We start from the raw sequence: 19,612 nt of genomic DNA on the forward strand, positions 1-19,612 counted from the left end.
TCCATAGAATACACGAGAGGACAGTGTGGAGATGTGTGGTCACCTCCATAGAATACACGAGAGGACAGTGTGGAGATGTGTGGTCACCTCCATAGAATACACGAGAGGACAGTGTGGAGATGTGTTGTCACCTCCATAGAATACACGAGAGGACAGTGTGGAGATGAGTGGTCACTTCCATAGAATACACCTCCATAGAATACACGAGAGGACAGTGTGGAGATGTGTGGTCACCTCCATAGACTACACGAGGACAGTGTGGAGATGTGTGGTCACCTCCATAGAATACACGAGAGGACAGTGTGGAGATGTGTGGTCACCTCCATAGAATACACGAGAGGACAGTGCGGAGATGAGTGGTCACTTCCATAGAATACACCTCCATAGAATACACGAGAGGACAGTGTGGAGATGTGTGGTCACCTCCATAGAATACATGAGAGGACAGTGTGGAGTTGTGTGGTCACCTCCATAGAATACATGAGAGGACAGTGTGGAGATGAGTGGTCACCTCCATAGAATACATGAGAGGACAGTGTGGAGATGAGTGGTCACTTCCATGGAATACACGAGAGGACAGTGTGGAGATGAGTGGTCACCTCCATAGAATACACGAGAGGACAGTGTGGAGATGTGTGGTCACCTCCATAGAATACACGAGAGGACAGTGTGGAGATGAGTGGTCACCTCCATAGAATACACGAGAGGACAGTGTGGAGATGTGTGGTCACCTCCATAGAATACACGAGAGGACAGTGTGGAGATGTGTGGTCACCTCCATAGAATACACGAGAGGACAGTGTGGAGATGTGTGGTCACCTCCATAGAATACACGAGAGGACAGTGTGGAGATGTGTGGTCACCTCCATAGAATACACGAGAGGACAGTGCGGAGATGAGTGGTCACTTCCATAGAATACACCTCCATAGAATACACGAGAGGACAGTGTGGAGATGTGTGGTCACCTCCATAGAATACATGAGAGGACAGTGTGGAGTTGTGTGGTCACCTCCATAGAATACACGAGAGGACAGTGTGGAGATGTGTGGTCACCTCCATAGAATACACGAGAGGACAGTGTGGAGATGTGTGGTCACCTCCATAGAATACACGAGAGGACAGTGTGGAGTTGTGTGGTCACCTCCATAGAATACACGAGAGGACAGTGTGGAGATGTGTGGTCACCTCCATAGAATACATGAGAGGACAGTGTGGAGATGAGTGGTCACTTCCATGGAATACACGAGAGGACAGTGTGGAGATGAGTGGTCACCTCCATAGAATACACGAGAGGACAGTGTGGAGATGAGTGGTCACCTCCATAGAATACAGGAGAGGACAGTGTGGAGATGTGTGGTCACCTCCATAGAATACACGAGAGGACAGTGTGGAGATGAGTGGTCACCTCCATAGAATACACGAGAGGACAGTGTGGAGATGTGTGGTCACCTCCATAGAATACACGAGAGGACAGTGTGGAGATGTGTGGTCACCTCCATAGAATACACGAGAGGACAGTGTGGAGATGTGTGGTCACCTCCATAGAATACACGAGAGGACAGTGTGGAGATGTGTGGTCACCTCCATAGAATACACGAGAGGACAGTGTGGAGATGTGTGGTCACCTCCATAGAATACAGTAGTTGCGGTCACATATAGAGCCATGCAGAATCCTGTATTGAATAGAAGATCCCACTGAGTCCTCCTCCCCCTCCCTTCTGCTCTCCAACTTCCTGAAAACAATGAGCACAACTCTGTATACAACTCCCAACCGTCAACGCACGGCGGCCAGCCAATCAGCGCTCTCCTTTCGCCGTACACGGGCGGAGCTTCCATGGAGTTTTGAATGGCCGTTCTCTCACGTGTGTGTGGAAGTTATAGTGGGCGGGGCTATGTTGTATACATTGTATCCAGGAGATCCTCACCGTCCATATCCCGGGACTGAACTCCGTACTGTGTCACCTCAGCAGGTAATTCACCGGACATTACATACACACCGTCATTACCGGGGCACCACAAGTACCAGCAGTCTATGTGAGGAGCTCTCCCTGCTCCCCAATGTATTCCTGTCTTCTAATATTCCTCATTCACACTCTGCTTAGCTTCTCCAACACCTGTGCACTCGGCAGGAAAAAGATGCTTAAAAAACGCAGTAAAGGGCGTATTTTGCACTCTTTTTTATTGTTAATGTATTCTGTTGACCACAATAGTGTTTTTTTTTCTGCCCATTAGAACACATTTAGCGTTAACGCAGGTTTATGCGCAATCACGCATTTTTCTGCCCAAACACTCTTCCCATGTATATATTTTTCAGCCTGTAATCGCTCTTCTAGAACGCCTGTGTACACGGACGGATAGGTGCGTTTATAGGCTGAAAAAATAAACACTGAACGCCTGTAAAAGCGCCATTTATTCTGCCCAGTGGGCATCAGGCCTTTAAGCGGTACTAAACCCGAGGCGCACATTTATTATCTCGCAGCTTACCAATTCTGAGTCTCCATTCACACCGGAGCGTACCGGAATTGCAGCTAGAACCGCGTGATCCTGCCCGTGATTGCAGGATCGAGCCAAAACATGGGATGCATTTGCGATGCCGTTATTTCTTAAAGGGGTTGTAAAGGTAAAAGTTTTTTCAACTTAATGCATTAAGGTGAAAAAACATCCGACAATGCCGCCCCCCGTTTTACTTACCTGACCCCTCAAGTCCCACGCTCACCCCCGACATCCTCTTCGCCGCTCAGCCTGGCCGCTGATTGGTTACAGTGGATGGATTGAAAGCAGCGCAGCCATTGGCTCGCGCTGCTGTCAATCACATCCAATGGGGCGGGGCCAAGTGATACAGTGAGCGCTTATGGCCGCCGGTGCAGCAGGTGTCGCTAGAGTTGCCACCTCATCCCTTTAAACCCGAACGAATATGAATCGCACAGGTTCTGAGGCTAATTTAATGCAGATAAGGCACCAAGTGAGTTTAATTACCATATTATTCAGCCACAGAACCTGTGTAATTAATGTGTGTTCGGTTTTGAAGGGATGAGGTGGTAACCCTAGGTGTCGCTGCAGTGCGCTTATGTGTGAATGGAGCCTTAGATGTGCTGCCTGCATTTGTTTCCTTTTTATTAGGCTTTCTTTCTTCTATTTTCATCTGGTGATCCAGCCAGCAAGTCTGTTGTTTTTCACAGCACAAACCCGCCAGCAGTTTACAGGGATTAAACAAACCATTTAACACTGACAGGGGCGTTTAACCACTTGACCTCCATAAGATTTACCCCCCCCCCCCCCTTCATGACCAGGTCATTTTTTGCAATACGGCACTGCGTTATTTTAACTGACAATTGCGCCGTCGTGTGACACTGTACCCAAATAAAATTCATGTCCTTTTCTCTACACAAATAGAGCTTTCTTTTGGTGCCTCTAATTTTTTGCACTATAAACAAAAAAAGAGCAAGAATTTTGAAAAGCAAAATTCGGGCTGAAATCGGACCTGATACGGTGAATGGAGACGCACCGGACTCCTGCTGTGAGCCACTGTGTTCTATAGTGTGAACCCAGCCTAAGGCTGCATTCATACCTGAGCCACTATGCACAACTTGCGTTTTTATGCACAATTTGTGTGTTTTTATGCAGCATTTATGAGCTTTTGCATTTTTTTTATTAGCCAATAGAGAAAACATCACCTGTTGCATAATTTGTTGCTAGGTTTTTCAGCTTTTCTATGAGCTTTTATTATTATTTTTTTTTGTTAGGGGCAATGGGTTAGGGTTATTTATTATTTTATTTTTGTTAGGCTACTACTACTACTATTACTACTATTACTACTACATATTTTTTTTGTTTGGGTGTTTATTATTGTATTATAATAACAATTTATTATTATTTTTTTAACTGGTTCTAACGGCAGATTTTTTTTTATTATCTTCTTGCATTCTATGCATTAACCACTTCTTCAATACCTGCATGTTGTCATATGATGTCCGCAGGAGGGCTCTCCCATCCTGGGCGTGCATTGTATGACATCCTTGGCTTCCCGGCGGTATAGGGGATGCACGCCACTCAGGAGCCAATGCGCGTGCCTGGTGGCCGCGATGTCTGCTGGGCACCCGCGATTGCTGGTGACAGAACAGGAACATGGATCTGTGTGTGTGTGTGTGTACACACACAGATCCACATTCTGTCAGGGGAGAGGAGACAGATCGTGTGTTCCTAATATATAGGAACACCAATCGGTCTCATCCCCTAGTCAGTCCCACCCCCCCCCCACAGTTAGAATCACTCCCCAGGTAACACATTTAACCCCTTGATCGCCCCGTAGTGTTTAACCCCTTCCCTACCAGTGACATTTACACAGTAATCCGTGCATATTTATAGCACTGATTGCTGTATAAATGTCAATGGTTCCAAAATAGCATCAAAAGTGTCCAATCTGTCCGCCGCAATGGCACAGTCCCAATAAAAATCACAGATCACCGCCATTACTAGTAAAAAAAAAAAAAAAAAAATAATAAAAATGCCATAAATCTATCCCCTATTTTGTGGGCGCTATAACTTTTGCGCAAACCAATCAATATACGATTATTGCAATTTTTTTTTTTTTTTTTACCAAAAATATGTAGAAGAATACATATCGGCCTAAACTGAGGAAAAAAATGTGTTTTTTTTTTTTTTTTTTTAATAAATTTGGGATATTTATTATAGCAAAAAGTAAAAAATATTGTGTTTTTTTTTTTTTTTTTTTTCAAAATTGTCGCTCCTTTTTTTGTTTATAGCACAAAAAAAAAAAACACAGAGGTGATCAAATACCACCAAAAGAAAGCTCTATTTGTGGGGAAAAAAATGATAAAAATTTTATTTGGGTACAGTGTTGCATGACCGCACAATTGTCATTCAAAATGTTACAGGGCTGAAAGCTGAAAATTGGCTTGGGCAGAAAGGGGGTTAAAAATGTCCGGTATTGAAGTGGTTAAGATAAAGAACCTTCAGTGTGCAGCAGCCCCCTCATCCCCCCTAATAGTTACCTGAGTCCCAACTTGATCCAGCAATGTTGCATGAGAGGCACAGCTGTTCAGGACTCTGCCTCCTGATTGGCTGAGACATTGGTGCCATTGGGTCCCTTCTGCTGTGAATATCAGTGAGCCAATGAGGAGAGGGACACACAGACACACTCATAGCAAGCTGCTTGCTGTGATGGCAGGAGGGAGGGGCCAAGAGCGCCAGTGAGGGACCTGAGGTTTGGGGCTGCTCTGTGCAAAACCACTACACAGAGCAGGTAAGTATAACATGTTATTTTTAAACAAAAAATATTTTAATATCACTTTAAGGTTAGGGGTTAATTATTATTTATTTATGTATTACATATTAATTAAATGTATTTATTATTTATTTGTAATGATTTTTGTTATTTGTGTATTTATTTTATATTTATTCATTCATATATTATTCCTATTTTTTATTTTATATATATTTTTTTTTATTACATTTTTTCATTTGAGCAGAAAATCAAGGAAAAAGTAGAAGCACACCAAATGGAAATTTTGGTACCGAAAACCGAAAATGCAGGATGCACTTGGCCGAAAACCAAAACTAAAAGTGACAGTTTTGAAAAAAATATTTATAATTTTGTATGTAATTTTATTATTTTTCGACTTTTTAATTAATATCATCAATTTAAATGAATGTGAATTTATCGCCGGCCATTATTGGCATGTTTAGCGCAAGAAAAATGTATCCCTTTAAATTCTATGTATATCTATGTAATTCTATGTAATCCTGCTTGCTACATTTGTTGGTCAGTTAAAAAAAAAAAATGCACCTTTCCGTGCAGCAAGAACACATCATTAACGCCAAGGATCTCAAACTACGGCCCTCCAGCTGTTGCGGAACTACACATCCCATGAGGCATTGTAAAAATCTTACATTCACAGACATGACTAAGCATGATGAGAATTGTAGCTCCTAAACAACTGGAGGGCCGTAGTTTGAAGACCCATGATTAACGCAACCGTGATACGTTTTTGAGTCACCTGACCTATGAAAGACACTCCATAAGCACAGTAAAATGGGAGCAAAATCGCCGGCAAAATCACATGCGTTTTCGATGCCAATATCAGCACCTTTTCTCTTATCTTAATTCTGCCGATAACACTATTTTTCGGCTTCCAAAATTTCGGTGCATCTCTAGCAAAACCGCACGAATGCGCACAAAACCACGCAAATGGTGCATTTCCATTAATTTCTGTGGGGGGGGGGGGGGGGGGGGAGAAAAGCCAAAACTGCCAAATTTGAGCTACTAAAAAAGGTCTGGAACTTTTTTAGAGAATAATAAATTTTTTTTTCTCCTCCAGCGTTTTGGAGCTTCAAGCTCCAAAACGCTGAGGTGTGAATGGGGCCTAAGGGATGAGGTGGTTTGCAGAGAAACAAAATCCAGCACATTCCTGCTGACAGAACAGAGCTCTGCCTTGTTTACATAGTCCTGTGTCTTTCCTCGCTCATCAGGTGGTGGTGGACATCTATTTGCCAACACCCGCTGATCGACTTGTGCTGTGTCTAATCAAAGCAAAGCCACGGCATGTGCGTGCGCCCCCTACTGGGAAGTGCCAGATCACTTACTAGGTAGGAGCTGCTCTGCCTCGTATAACTAAGTTATGCAGTCGGAAAGCGGTTACAGTGATCAGCTTGTGTAAAACTTTTATTCCAAAAGGAAAAAACTGTTTGCTGTAACTGATTATAAAGTGTTAGCTGAAGTTTGGCTTCAATATGTTAGTGTGTCTCAATCTGCTAATACTTTTAACTCTACCCCCCACCCGACTGACAATGCTGCTGTCCAAAGGTGCCCCTGTGCTCCTTCATCTGGAGTGGGGGCACTCTAATAGAGTAGGTGTGTTACTGGCTAGATCAACAGGTGAATACAGGGGGAAAAGCCAAAGAAAAGAAACAGCTAATGATTGGTAAGTTGCAGTATAATACATTTTTGCTTTTGGGTTTAATACCATTTTAAGCCTTAAAGGCAGCAAATAAGGGTGGGCACATGCTTTATGGCTGCGGCAAGAATTAAACCCATTGGTGCTGAATAGGGCTATGGTAACTGCCTGCTTTGCACATGGTTGCAGCACAGCGGTGTGGGCTTTAATAGAATTAAAACGGTGACAAAATGCCTCCTCACTGCTTGTCAAATGATTCTGAAGAACAATCTGCCACAGATTGCTTTTCACATGGCTAATGCTTGTGTAAACGCCCTCCATTTTTTTTTCCTTGTTACTGTCATCTCACTTCCTGTTTAGAGGGCGGCTACGTTTATTCTCCATGATTCCACTGTATGCATGAGATTTGCCACCCTCTCATAGCATGCACTCAAGATGCACAATGGACAGTGAGATGTGTAATGTACATGGAGCAATGCACGTCACTGCGACTAAAGTCCACTGCTTGTTCCAAACAAACAGAAGTGAGGGGGAAAAGGAGAGGTGTGGGGGGCAGAAAAACATGGTAAAGTTGCATTCACACTATGGTGTTTGATGAACGCACACAAAATCGCCTGATTTTGCACATTTAACACGCAAAAAAAATAGAGATGCACCAAAATTTTGTCGGCTGTAAAGGGTGTTATCTGCATTTTGCTGATAAGAGAAAACGGTGCCGATAATGGCACCAAAAAACGCATGCAATTTTGCGGCGATTTTTTTTTTTTTTCTTTTTTACCACGATTTTACTATGCTTATTGTGTGTTTTTCATAGGTCACGTGACTCAAAAACTGCTTCAAAAACCGCAACAAGGGTAAGTTATTGATGCATTTTCAATGCATTTCAACGGGGAGGTGCGTTTTTTGTTTAACTGACCAAAAATGCAGTAAGCCGGATTTTTAACACCACAATGGAAGTGCAATAGACCAGTGTGAAGATATACATAGAATTTAAAGGGACACCTTTTTCATAAGCTTTTCCTGCGCTAAAGGTGGCAATAATGGCCAACAATAAATTTTATATTCATTTAAATTCTTGATTTTAATTAAAAAGTCAAATATAATACAATTTTTATAGAAAAATCTTTCTACTTTTTAAAAAGTTTCGGTTTTCAGCCAAGTGCATCCTGCATTTTCGGTTTTGGTGCCAATATTTCCATTCGGTGCACCTCTACATAAAAACACATGTCGTGCTTGTGGTGCCATTCATTGTTAGCCAGGGAAACGATTTCATGAAAAGTAGATTACAGGGCCATTAAATAGTGGATGTGTATGGATTATTTTGGGAGAATAGAGATATTGTTTAGTGGTACTTTAATCACTTGCCGACTGCAATACATATATATACATTACAGGCTGGAAACAGTTCTATGCTGCTTTATGCCTTACATCTGTGGCAGAAAAAGGGTTAATTAGGCTAACTGAGTGCAAGATTAAAGATGTGATACAAATGACAGAAAACCAGTTTGAAATATCTAGTTATTACCTTTTTCTAGGGGTGTCAACAAATTCATCCGGACCATTTAGCACATCTTTGTTGAATAAACAATCATTTATCTCTTTTCAAACTTCCTTTGCATTTCTACCTACCAAAGATGTGCTCTTTTCAAGAGGAATAAAACAGCGGGGGTTGGTTTACTAAAACTGGAAAGTGCAAAATCTGGTGCAGCTCTGCATAGAAACCAATCAACTTCCAGGTTGATTGGTTTCTATGCAGAGCTGCACCAGATTTCGCATGACAGGAGATTGTGACCGGCTCTCTATGGAAGCTGGTTCACATATCTCCGTTGCAGCTGCAGAGCAAAAATTTGGTCCTGATTCGTCCCTGAAAACGGAGAACAGGGATGCATGGGACCCCGGCTGCAAGCTGCATCTGTCGGAGGTGTGAACCCAGCCCCAATGAACAAGCTGAAGTTAGAAGCTGATTGGCCGCCATGCACAGCTGCACCAGATTTTGCACTCTAGTTTTAGTAAATCTCCCCCTTTGTTTCAATGAGCTTTAATGCTGGCCATAGACGAAGCAATGGTTGCAGGAAAGAAAATCACTCCATTCCACCATCAAGACCATCAGTGTTAATGGGGAAATCCCTCCTGCAGAGCCATTTAGTTCTTCTAGCGGGGGAAGCCATCCCCACCGGGATAACACAGTATGGGCGGCACAGTGGTGTAGTGGATAGCACTCTTGCCTAGCAGTAAAAAGTGTTGTTGGTTTGAATCCCAACCATGACACTACCTGCCTGGAGTTTGCATGTTCTCCCTGTGCCTGTGTGGGTTTCCTCCGGGTACTCCGGTTTCCTCCCACACTCCAAAGACATGCTGGTAGGTTATTTGGCTTCTGTCTAAATTGGCCCTAGTATATGAATGTGAGTTAGGAACCTTAGATTGTAAGCTCCTTGAGGGTAGGGACCGATGTGAATGTACAATGTATATGTAAAGCGCTGTGTAAATTGATAGCACTAAATAAGTGCCTTTTAATAATAATAATAATAATAATAATAATCCAACAGACTGGTTGAACCCAGGTTGATTGATCGATCAACTTGGGTACATTCAACCTGCCCATACATGGTTCGAATCTTGATTCGTTCTATTTATGGCTGGCTTCAGGGTACCAAAAATGTATTCATGTATACAATGTTTGGACCAACTGAGTTATGTTTTATGCTTAATTATGAAAATCAGTGCATAGATATTATTATTAATAATATTATACAGGATTTATATCGCGCCAACAGTTTGCATTACAATGTAGGGGGGGCGGGGACAGTACAATTACAATGCAGTTCAATACAGAAGGGACGGGAGTGCCCTGCTCGTGGAGCCTACAATCTAAAGGGAGGGGGAGGTGGTACAAAAGGTGATAGCTACAGGGGATGATCTGATGGAGGTGACCTGGGTACGGCGGTTCTTATGTGGAAGTGGGGTAGGCTTCCCTGAATAAGTGAGTTTTTCATGGATCGTCTAAAGGTAGACAGGGTAGGGGCTGATCAGACACACTGGGGCAGGGAGTTGCAGAGGATGGGAGAGGCTCTGGAGAAGTCCTGGAGGCGAGCATGGGAGGAGGTAACAAGGGAGCTAGACAGCAGGAGGTCCTGGGAGGAGCGGAGGGGACAATTTGGGCGATATCTGCAGAAGAGGTTGGTGATGTAGCTGGGGGCGATGTTGTGGATGGCCTTGTATGTTGTGATTAGTATTTTGAATTTTATACGGTAGGGTAGGGGAAGTCAGTGAAGGGAATGGCAGAGGAGCAGTAGTCATGGATCGGTTAGTGAGGTGTATTAGTCTAGCGGCAGCATTCATAATAAACTGAAGAGGAGTGAGGAGGGAGTTTCTGTAGTCAAGGAAGGAAATAACCAAGAAATGAATATGTTTGTTTTGTGGTGTCGTTAGTCAGGAAGGGGCGAATTCTGGAAACATTGCAGAGGTTAAGGCGGCAAGATGTAGCCAGTGATTGGATATGGGGGCTGAAGGAGAGGTTGGCACCCCTAGATAAAAAAGGAGATGTAACTACCAGCAGTCATATTTATAGTCATTGTTAACATACTGTTCACTAAACCCTGGGTCATTTTTTTTTCTACCAATAGTTTAACACTCAACAAATAGCGACCTGCTTTTAAAGTTTGCTAAATGATGTTTTAACAGCAAAGTTTTAGCTTATTTTAGAACTTCCATCTGCACATTCAAATCTTTTTTCCTAACCCATTTGTGTTAAATAATAGGTGTGTGAATAACCTCTGAGAGGCCCATTACAATAATACAAATTTCCTGTGTCTTATTATCACAGATAAAACCGTGTTATTTTGTTCCTTTCAGTCAGTAGTCTACAAATGAGGTATTCTTCGTCAGCTGGCATAATTACTTTTTAAAGATAAACAGCGGCGTTTTACCACAATGACATTTGTAATTTAGTGTACTGTTTAAACTCTACAGAGAGAAGGACGATCACTAAGGTGTCTTGGTAATGAGCACTTATAGCTGATTTTTTTTTTTTCTCCTTTTTTATTAGTAATTTTACAGGTTTGTTGTAGCACTTGTTTTTCTGTGAATTCCGACCTAATGCTGAAAGGGGATGCATAATAGAACTGCGGGAGATTTGTTATACGGGAAAAGTAAAGGTTGATACTGTTCATTACTATTGGGACTGCATTGAAATATCATAAAGCTTGATTGTTTGAAAATCACAGAAGGCTTTGTTGTGCTGGGGAATAAGCATTGACACCGTTTGGTAGTATAACGCCACTTAAAAATATTTTTTTTAAGCCGAATTCAGGTCACTAGAAAAAACACCAGTTAATGCAGTTTTGCATTTATTAAAAACATCATTAGATATATTTTAACCTCTTAAGGCTGAGTTCACACCTCCCACGCATGCGGCTCGCAGCAGGGTTCCGGTGAGTCCATGGTCATTGTATCAGGAACAAATTTTTGCCTGAATTCAGCCCTGAAACGGAGCCAAAGATGCACAAGCCACTTCGCAGCCGCACCGGAGATATGTGAACCGGCTCCATAGAGAGCCGGTCATAATCTGCTGTCCAATTCGCATGGGTGTGAGCCTCGCCTAAAGCTGGCATACGTGGATTGAAATTAGGTTGATTTATGTATGGGCAGGGAGGTTGTACAGAAGTCAGTCTTCTCATTGATTTCTGTACAAGCCTGTTGGAAAGCTTTCGGTTGGTTAGTGCTGTCGGCTTTAGTGCTGATGAGTGTATTCTGAAATCTCCCCACTGTCAGAATACAATAACTCAGCGGGGAGGATTCCCCCATCCACCTTCAATGGCAATGGGAATCAAGATGGTTTTATTTTGTTCAGCCCGCTGGTCGAATGAAAACTCATCTGTGGGCTGCTTTATGTGGCCATTAATGCCCAAGAGACAGTGCACCTTCTGTATCACCTGACCACTTTGATTGGCTCTCACCACTTGATCGCGGCCTGTCTCTCTGGCTCCTGATTGGAAGTCTTGACCCAAAGCTGTCAGTGAGATCTTTGTCACTGTGCTGAGAGAGTGTAGTGAGCAGCTTTCTGATAACAACCTTATGCCGCACATGTGTGGCGGCTGGGCATGAAAGACCACCTTTTCTTGCCGTTTGATGAACTACATGTACTCAACTGCTTCTTTGTCTTGTTGCAGCACAGCTAGGTGCCAGAGCCCAGGAGCCTGCCTCTGCTGCTCACAAGTCAAAAAGGATTGGGCCGCACACTAAAGCCTCGTACACACGATCAGATTTTTGTCTGGGAATTGTGTGATGACAGACTGTTTGCATAAAATCCGACCATTAGTATGCTCCCTCAGTCAATTGTTGGCCAACTTTCTTAGCAAGCTAGTAAATTTTTGGCAGACAACGGTCTGTTGTCAGATTTTCTTACCGTGTATACACAAGTCCAAAGTACAAACACGTATGCTCGGAATCAATGCTCACCAAACATAACATTAGCAGAAGGTGTCCAAAGGGTGGCGCTCAAGAGCTGAAATTCCACACAGTATGTCACTACGCTCGTGTTTGTTGGCCGACAATTGTGTGCAGTTTGTATGCAAGACAAGTTCACGGCACACGCCCTTTGGACAAAATTCTGATGCTTTGTCTGCGGAAAATCCGATCATGTGTACGAGGCTTAAGACTTTGTCAGCTTTTCATCCATCCGTTGATGGTTGAAAAACGGACATCAACGCTTATCTAAGGAAAAACGTATGTAAATGGATGAACCCCTTCCGTCAACATCCGTGTTTTTTTTTAACAGATCATTGCCCTATTTTTCTTCCATTAAAGAAAAATGGATCAGACGAAAAACATGTAAATAGACAAATGGTCTGTTTTTACATGAAAATGGCTCTGGGACTCAAGTGGTTAAAGTGGAAAGGAACTTCCATCTCAGGCTTTTACCTATAGGTAAGCCTTATTATATGCTTACCTATAGGTAGTGTAAACATCTCCTAAACGTGCACTGTTTAGGAGATATTTTTCTGTACATGCAGCCAGTGACATCACTGGCGCATGCGCTCTGAAGGAACGGCCACCTGTGCCGTTTCTTCAGAGCCCTGTGCCATCAACGTCAGCTCCCGCGCGCATGTGCGGGAGTGATGTCATCGCAGCTCCGGCCAGTCACAGAGCCGGAGTCCGCAAACCCGGAAGCACGACGGGTATAGATGGGAGCGCCTGCAGCTCTGATATCTTAGCGCTGGAAGAGCTTCATTTTAAGGGAAGTTTAACATAATGTGCTAGTATGTGATGCCATGTTGTCTTGCATACAAACGGCACACAATTGTCGGCCAACAAACACGAACGTAGTGATATGCTACATGGAATTTCAGCTCTTGAGCATCATCCTTTGAGCACCTTCTGCTAATGTTGTGTTTGGTGAGCATTGATTCTGAGAATGTGTGTTTGTACTTTGGACTTTTGTGTGATGGACTTGTTTAGAGGCGATAGGAAAATCTGACAACAGACCGTTGTCGGAAGAAAATTTACTAGCCTGCCATCCAACATTTGTTGGCAGAAAGTTGGATAACAATTGTGTGCTAGAGCGTACTAACGGTTTGATTTTAGGCAGTCTGTCATCACACCATTCCCTGACGAAAATGTGATCGTGTGTACGAGGCTAAAACTAAACTCCCAGCTCACCAGAAATAGTGTCCCCATTGAAGATTTCACCTCTGTTAAGCCCCGTACACACGATCGGATTTTCTGACGGGAAATGTTCGATGTCAGGCTGTTGGAGGAAAATCCGACTGTGTGTATGCTCCATCAGACAATTGTCGGACTTTCTGCGCACAAATGTTGGCTAGCAGGTTCTCAAATTTTCTGCGGACAAATGCGTGTTGTCGGATTTTTCGAGCGTGTGTACACAAGTCCGTCGAACAAAAGTCCAAAGTATAAACACGCATGTTCGGAAGCAAGGACGTGTCGGAAGTGGTCGGTCTTGTAAACTAGCGTTTGTAATAGAGAATTAACATTCATGATGTGGTAAATTATGAAATCTCGAAATGCAGCGCACAGTCTCTTCTTCTTTAATGGGATAATAATGACGCTGCTTTGCTGGTTTTTGCAAACACATTTTTTTTTTCTAGTGATATCAAGAATAATATTATGTTTTTTTTTTTTTTTTTTTGGCAAGTTACCACAACACCATTATCCCGTAGTTGTTAAGATCAAAGATACAACTATGTCTCTTAGATTGTAAGCTCTAAGGAGCAGGGCCCTCTGATTCCTACTGTATCAAATTGTATTGTATTGTATTTGTACTGTTTACCCTCAAGTTGTAAAGCGCTGTGTAAACTGTTGGCGCTATGTAAATACTGTATAATAATAATAATAATAATAATGTTGGTGCCCCTTGTCAATTTTACATTGTATTTTTTTAAATGTAACTGCCTACTCCCAAAATGTCTTTTGAAGTAAAACACATAGCCAAGTATTATTCTACACAATTTTTTTATTGTGCATTAAAAAAAAAAAACAAATAAAATTAGACATGCTATCTGCCAATAGAACTTAACCAAAAAGTGCATTCTATGCATCCAAAAATATAGAAAATATACCAAATCGGATCATTATTCAACCAAAAAAATAATGTCAGAGCAATAACTCCAAGGCCAATAATAAATAACACGTTATCTCCTCTGATTCCACAACATGTCTGGTTGACGAACGGCCATTCAGAAACAAACCGAAAAGCATGAAATTAAAAACGCGAACTGAAAAGCGCGAAAAGAAAAGTGCAAATCAACACTCGCCAAACTTCTACTAACACGAAATTAGCTAAAGAGCTGAAAAACAATGTAGTACGTCACTACGTTCGTATTTGTTGGCCAACAATTGTGTGCTGTGTGTATGCAAGACAAGTTTGGGCTACCGCCCTTTGGACAAAATTCCACGGTTTTGTTAGCCAATAATTCGATCGTGTGTACGAGGCATTACTGTTCTGGGGACAACCCAACATTTGGGATTTTCTTGTACTTGCAGTGATAACATTAAAAATGACAAATAGAGAGGGTGAATGTCCCTAATGGGGACGCAGACCGCAATAAAAACAGACAGTTGTTCTAATCCATTTCCAACCTATCCAAAACTAAAAAGAATGTTTTGCCTTTAGTTGTAACATCCCTACTGACTATGGGTTAGTGGCCCTTTAAATCTTGTGTGCAGTCTCAGCTGAGACCCGGAGCAAAGCAATCCCAGCATACTTGTAAACATAACTGTGGAAAACAACAACAAGACATGATGACAAGATCAGCCAAGTGGTTCTTGTTTGTAATTAATTCGAACCAGAAACTATGACCACATTTTAGTTCCATTTTGAGCACATGCAGACACCCATTCATTACTCTATAACAATATGGGTCCGTGGTCTGATTCCGGTTGCATGATTCCCATTTGCTGAAGTTATTCTGAGTTTCTGTCAGACACATGGCTTTGCTAGAATCCCAATACCACAAACTAATTATGATGCTTTTTAAAAACATCTGTTTATAGCATATTTCACTTTAACATATCTGACATCAATCTGTTACAGCTTAGCGGCAGTGACATTAAGATGAATGAGCTAAACCTGGAACTGGGGATCCTGAAATCTGAATTGCATAAAAAGACCAGGGAGACGCAAGCACTGGAATCTCAAGTCCATCAGCAGCAAGAAAGCCTGAACAGGGCCGGTGACAGACTCAAGGACACAAAGAGGGCTGCTGCAAGCAAGGTAATTAGAATGAGCCCACGTTGCAGAATTACGCGGTGCAATTGCTGTCTTAAAATGTGAAAGACAGTCCCTATGTGAACCTGACCTCCTGGGGCTCAATCAGCCAGAACACATTCCAACCACTTAGCAATTTAAGAAGTTTGGGCTCTAAAATTTACTGCATTAGCGATTGTTACGGGTTGTCCCCACTTAGTAAGCTTTGGCTCCATTGTGATCCAAGGTATTAATGTAATTTCAGCAGCATATGTTTTGCGGGCCATTATTCGTGAAGGAAATTCAGCAATTCCAATTTCCCTCTGCGCGTTTTTTTTTTTTTAAGTAAAAAGGAAGCAGTGCTCTTAAAATACACTGAGCCTCATAATTTTTTTTTGAAGAACATATAGCTTCAGCTAGCACTTTTTTTTTTTTTATAATTTCTTTGAATGAGCAGAAAGGCCAATGTAGTAGAATTGTAATTCAAGTGATTTTTAATGCTCATTTGTATGGAAATTTGGTAGTAAGGGTAAAACGGCCAGACTCATGACTGCACTGTTTTCAGACAGCTTTGGTCTACTGTATTTTGGGAGATATGATTGAAAACCTTGTGAGATCGATATTGTGGTGCGGATAATTTGCTCTGAAGCTGTCATCCTGCGGCCCTCTCCCCTTGCTATAGGTTTAAGATGGATGTAAACCTTGAATGAAAGACATTTAGTTTGCTAATAAAAAGTCTATCCTAAACAGATGCCATTAAAAAAAAAAAAAATGAATTTTCACCTGTTTTTATTGTTTGTTCTACCTTGTATCTCTCCTGCAAGTTCTTTGTGTTCACTTCCTGTGTTCATGAACTCCAGTGATGGCTGCATGACCTTATCCAGGGCGTGTTTCCTGATGCTGACAACAGTGGACCATGCTTTGTATTAAGTGGTGAAATGGCCAATTTTAGTCTCCATTATAAGCCTGCCTGTGTGGCAGGATAACAATGCAGGAACACAACTGGGGACACAGCGTTGTCACCCTGTCATCCGAAGTGCGGACAGTGGCCTTCAAGGCAGGATCATCAAACATTATTTTAATAGCAATTACTGTAAATATGAATAAATACCTTTCGATTTCTTACTTCAACTAGGGCTACGCGATTCTAGATAAAATGAGAATTACGATTTTTTTTTTTTTTTTGGTTAGAATAAAGATCTCTATTCTCTCACGATTCTCGTCATAACATCATCTTTCACATTATACAAAAAAAGTGGGCTAACTTTACTGTTTAGTTTTTTTTTTTTTAGTCAATTGAAGTGTATTTTACTCCCAAAAAAATCAAATACAGTGTGACATAAAATATTGCCATTTTATTCTCTAGGGTCTCTGCTAAAAAAAAATATATATCAAAATTTCAAGTCTTGAGCTACTATCCAGGCCTCAAGGGTTACTCGCCACCAGTTGCCCCACCCAACCCCTAAACACGCCCTCATAAATTATCTCATGAAATTACCCTTAAATGTTTTATGCAGGATTAAGCAACTTTATCCATGCTCACCAATGCAGCCTGCCCTTGTTCAACGTGCTGCCTACCAGCGTCCATCATGCAGGGAAGCAGAGGAGAAGAGCATTGCTGGCCAGATGATAAGAGCGCCGAGGGACATTACTGGAACAGCTTTGATTTCAATTGCTGTGTGTTCCCGCCGCTCGGCTTCCCGTACAGCCCCGCCCCCTGGCCGGGGAACTTTGATACACATCCCTCGTCCCGGGTTGGATGGGTGATCTGTCTATCAAATTCCCTGGGACCAGGAGGCAGGGCTGTGTGTGACAGCGAGTGCTGGGAACACTCGGCTATTGAAATGAAAGCTGCTAGTGATGTCCCTCGCGCTCTGATCATCCAGCCGGCTCTCTTCTCTCTCTTCCCCTTCACGAGCGCTGGGATAAGGACTCCAATACAACCCGCTGGCCGGTAGTGCTCTCCCCCCCTCGCTCCCAGGCAGCCCTTCCTCGCCAGCCCTCAAAATTCGCTCGCAAAATGCAAGCAGGCGAGTGTAATTTTTGAGGGATATATATTTATAATGTTTGGGGGTTCTAAGTAATTTTCTAGCAACGAATACTGATTTAGTTAAGCAACAAGTGTCAGATAAAGGCTTAGGCTCCATGCACACTAGTGTTTTTTTTGAAGCTTAAAAAAGCTGGAAAAAAACGCTGGATAAAAAAATGCTGTTAATAACGTTTTGTAGTAGGTTTTTTTTAGGAGCGTTAGCATTTTATTAGAGTTTTCACAAGTAAAAAGGGGAAAAATAAGCTTAAAAAATGCTATTGGTAGCATTTAGGAGCGTTTCTACTGGAAAAACACTCCTAGACGCTGAAGCTCAAAAAATGCTGATAGCTTAAAGTAGTGTGCATGGGCACATAAGATAACACTTCTAGCTTCTCGGAGCAGAAAAAAAAAGCTTCTAGGAGCTTTAAAAATCACTAGTGTGCATGGAGCCTAAGGCTTGGTTTCCACTATTGTGACCTGAAAGATCGCATGATTTTACTGCAACTTTTGCCATGATTTTGAGGAGACTTGAAGCAATGCTTGTGTATTCTTCAGGTCTATGGACCTCAAGTCAGACCAAAGTAGTGCAGGGACTACTTTGAAGTCGCTGCAAATTGAAGTCACATATAGATGAACGGTACTCATTGGTAATCATGGGGTACGACTTGTAATGCGATTTTGGAGTCCCAAGTTGCATGACAAGTTGCACTAGTGGAAACGTAGCCTTAGTCTTTAAGTGGTTAAACTGACCTCATTTGCAGACCAAAGTTCATCCGTTTGATCTAAAAGAACCAAATGATACAATGTTTCTTTTTATCTCAGCACTGAGCAATGTTGTGATAAACGTTGCTGGCTGCTATTTATTTTTTATTTTTTAACAGCTCTGAGCAGAGAACGGCTCTCCACTGTTTACATAAATCATGGAAATGACAGATTAAGATCGTGAGGGGGTTGAATCGAGATAATTTTTTTTAACAATTAATCGTGCAGCTCTAACTTCTACTATCCTCTTGACAAATCTTCCTCACCACTTCTTCTTTTTTTTTTGTGAGCACATTATTTCTTCCTAGGAGCCCAATCATCAGGGCAAGGGGAAGCACTCATGCTCAACCGTATAATCTTTGGGAGGCTCATAAACATTGGAATACACTTTTGCAACATAATAATGTATTTGAAAATTGGAGGCTTTGAATAATTGTATCTTTTTTGCAGTGTCTGTACTTCAGCTATAAATGTGAATTGTTTTTTATTTTAGACATTGAAGTTGAAAGCATAGAAAGTTGCTTACATTTTTAAGATGGTGTAGTAGACATTGTTGAAAAAATATGAAAATAATTGGTAATTTAGTTATCTTTATTTAGTTATCTTTTGCATAAATTCTCAGTAGTAATCTAAAGCTGGGTACACGCGTTGAGAAAATCGGGCGAACGAGTGTCCGGCATTCCTTGTTGTTTCACAGCAAGTCGGAACCGAGGAAGGAAATAATGAATGAAATTTCTCGTACGACAAAGGCTTTTTTGTTTATGGTTTCTGATCTTGCGCAGTCTTTCGTATTTGATCTTTCTTTTTACGAAAACTGTACACATTAAACAAAAATCACTCGTTCTGTTCACGGTCGAGAAATATTTTGGAGTTTGTCCCTTTGGAAGTTTTTGTTTGCAAATTCTGAATCGGATGACGACAGTTGTGTACCTACTATATGAAAATCTTACTATCGTGCTTCATGCGGAATTATTCTACCTATTATAGTGCTTACCCAGCTTAAGGCTGGATTTCCCCGCATCCAATTCGCATGCCAGGAGAGTGATTTGACCCTGAAATGGAGAACAGGGACGCCACTCAGCACAACAGTGTGAACCCAGCCTTGGAGCTTATGCACAATCACAAAGGGCTGTACACTATGAACAGCCCTAGGCGTCAGCTGTCTGTGACCTCCAGGGCCACTTCGTCGTCCTGACACACATGTA

General features: G+C 42.0%; 1 protein-coding gene across 6 annotated transcripts in view; it reads left to right on the forward strand.

Moving 5' to 3' along the window:
- Positions 1–1,847: 1,847 nt before the first annotated feature.
- Positions 1,848–19,612, forward strand: part of LOC141145285 (uncharacterized) — a 577,610-nt gene continuing 559,845 nt past the window's right edge. For all 6 annotated transcript variants that reach the window (XM_073631839.1, XM_073631841.1, XM_073631840.1 and 3 more), the window contains exons 1-2: positions 1,848–1,971; positions 15,464–15,643. In XM_073631839.1, the coding sequence (XP_073487940.1) occupies positions 1,894–1,971; positions 15,464–15,643 (258 nt within the window). In that variant the 5' untranslated portion in view covers positions 1,848–1,893. The remainder of the gene's footprint in view (positions 1,972–15,463; positions 15,644–19,612) is intronic.

This window comes from Aquarana catesbeiana, linkage group LG05 (genome assembly GCF_042186555.1).
Source record: "Aquarana catesbeiana isolate 2022-GZ linkage group LG05, ASM4218655v1, whole genome shotgun sequence".
In the NCBI taxonomy this organism is placed as follows: Eukaryota; Metazoa; Chordata; class Amphibia; order Anura; family Ranidae; genus Aquarana; species Aquarana catesbeiana.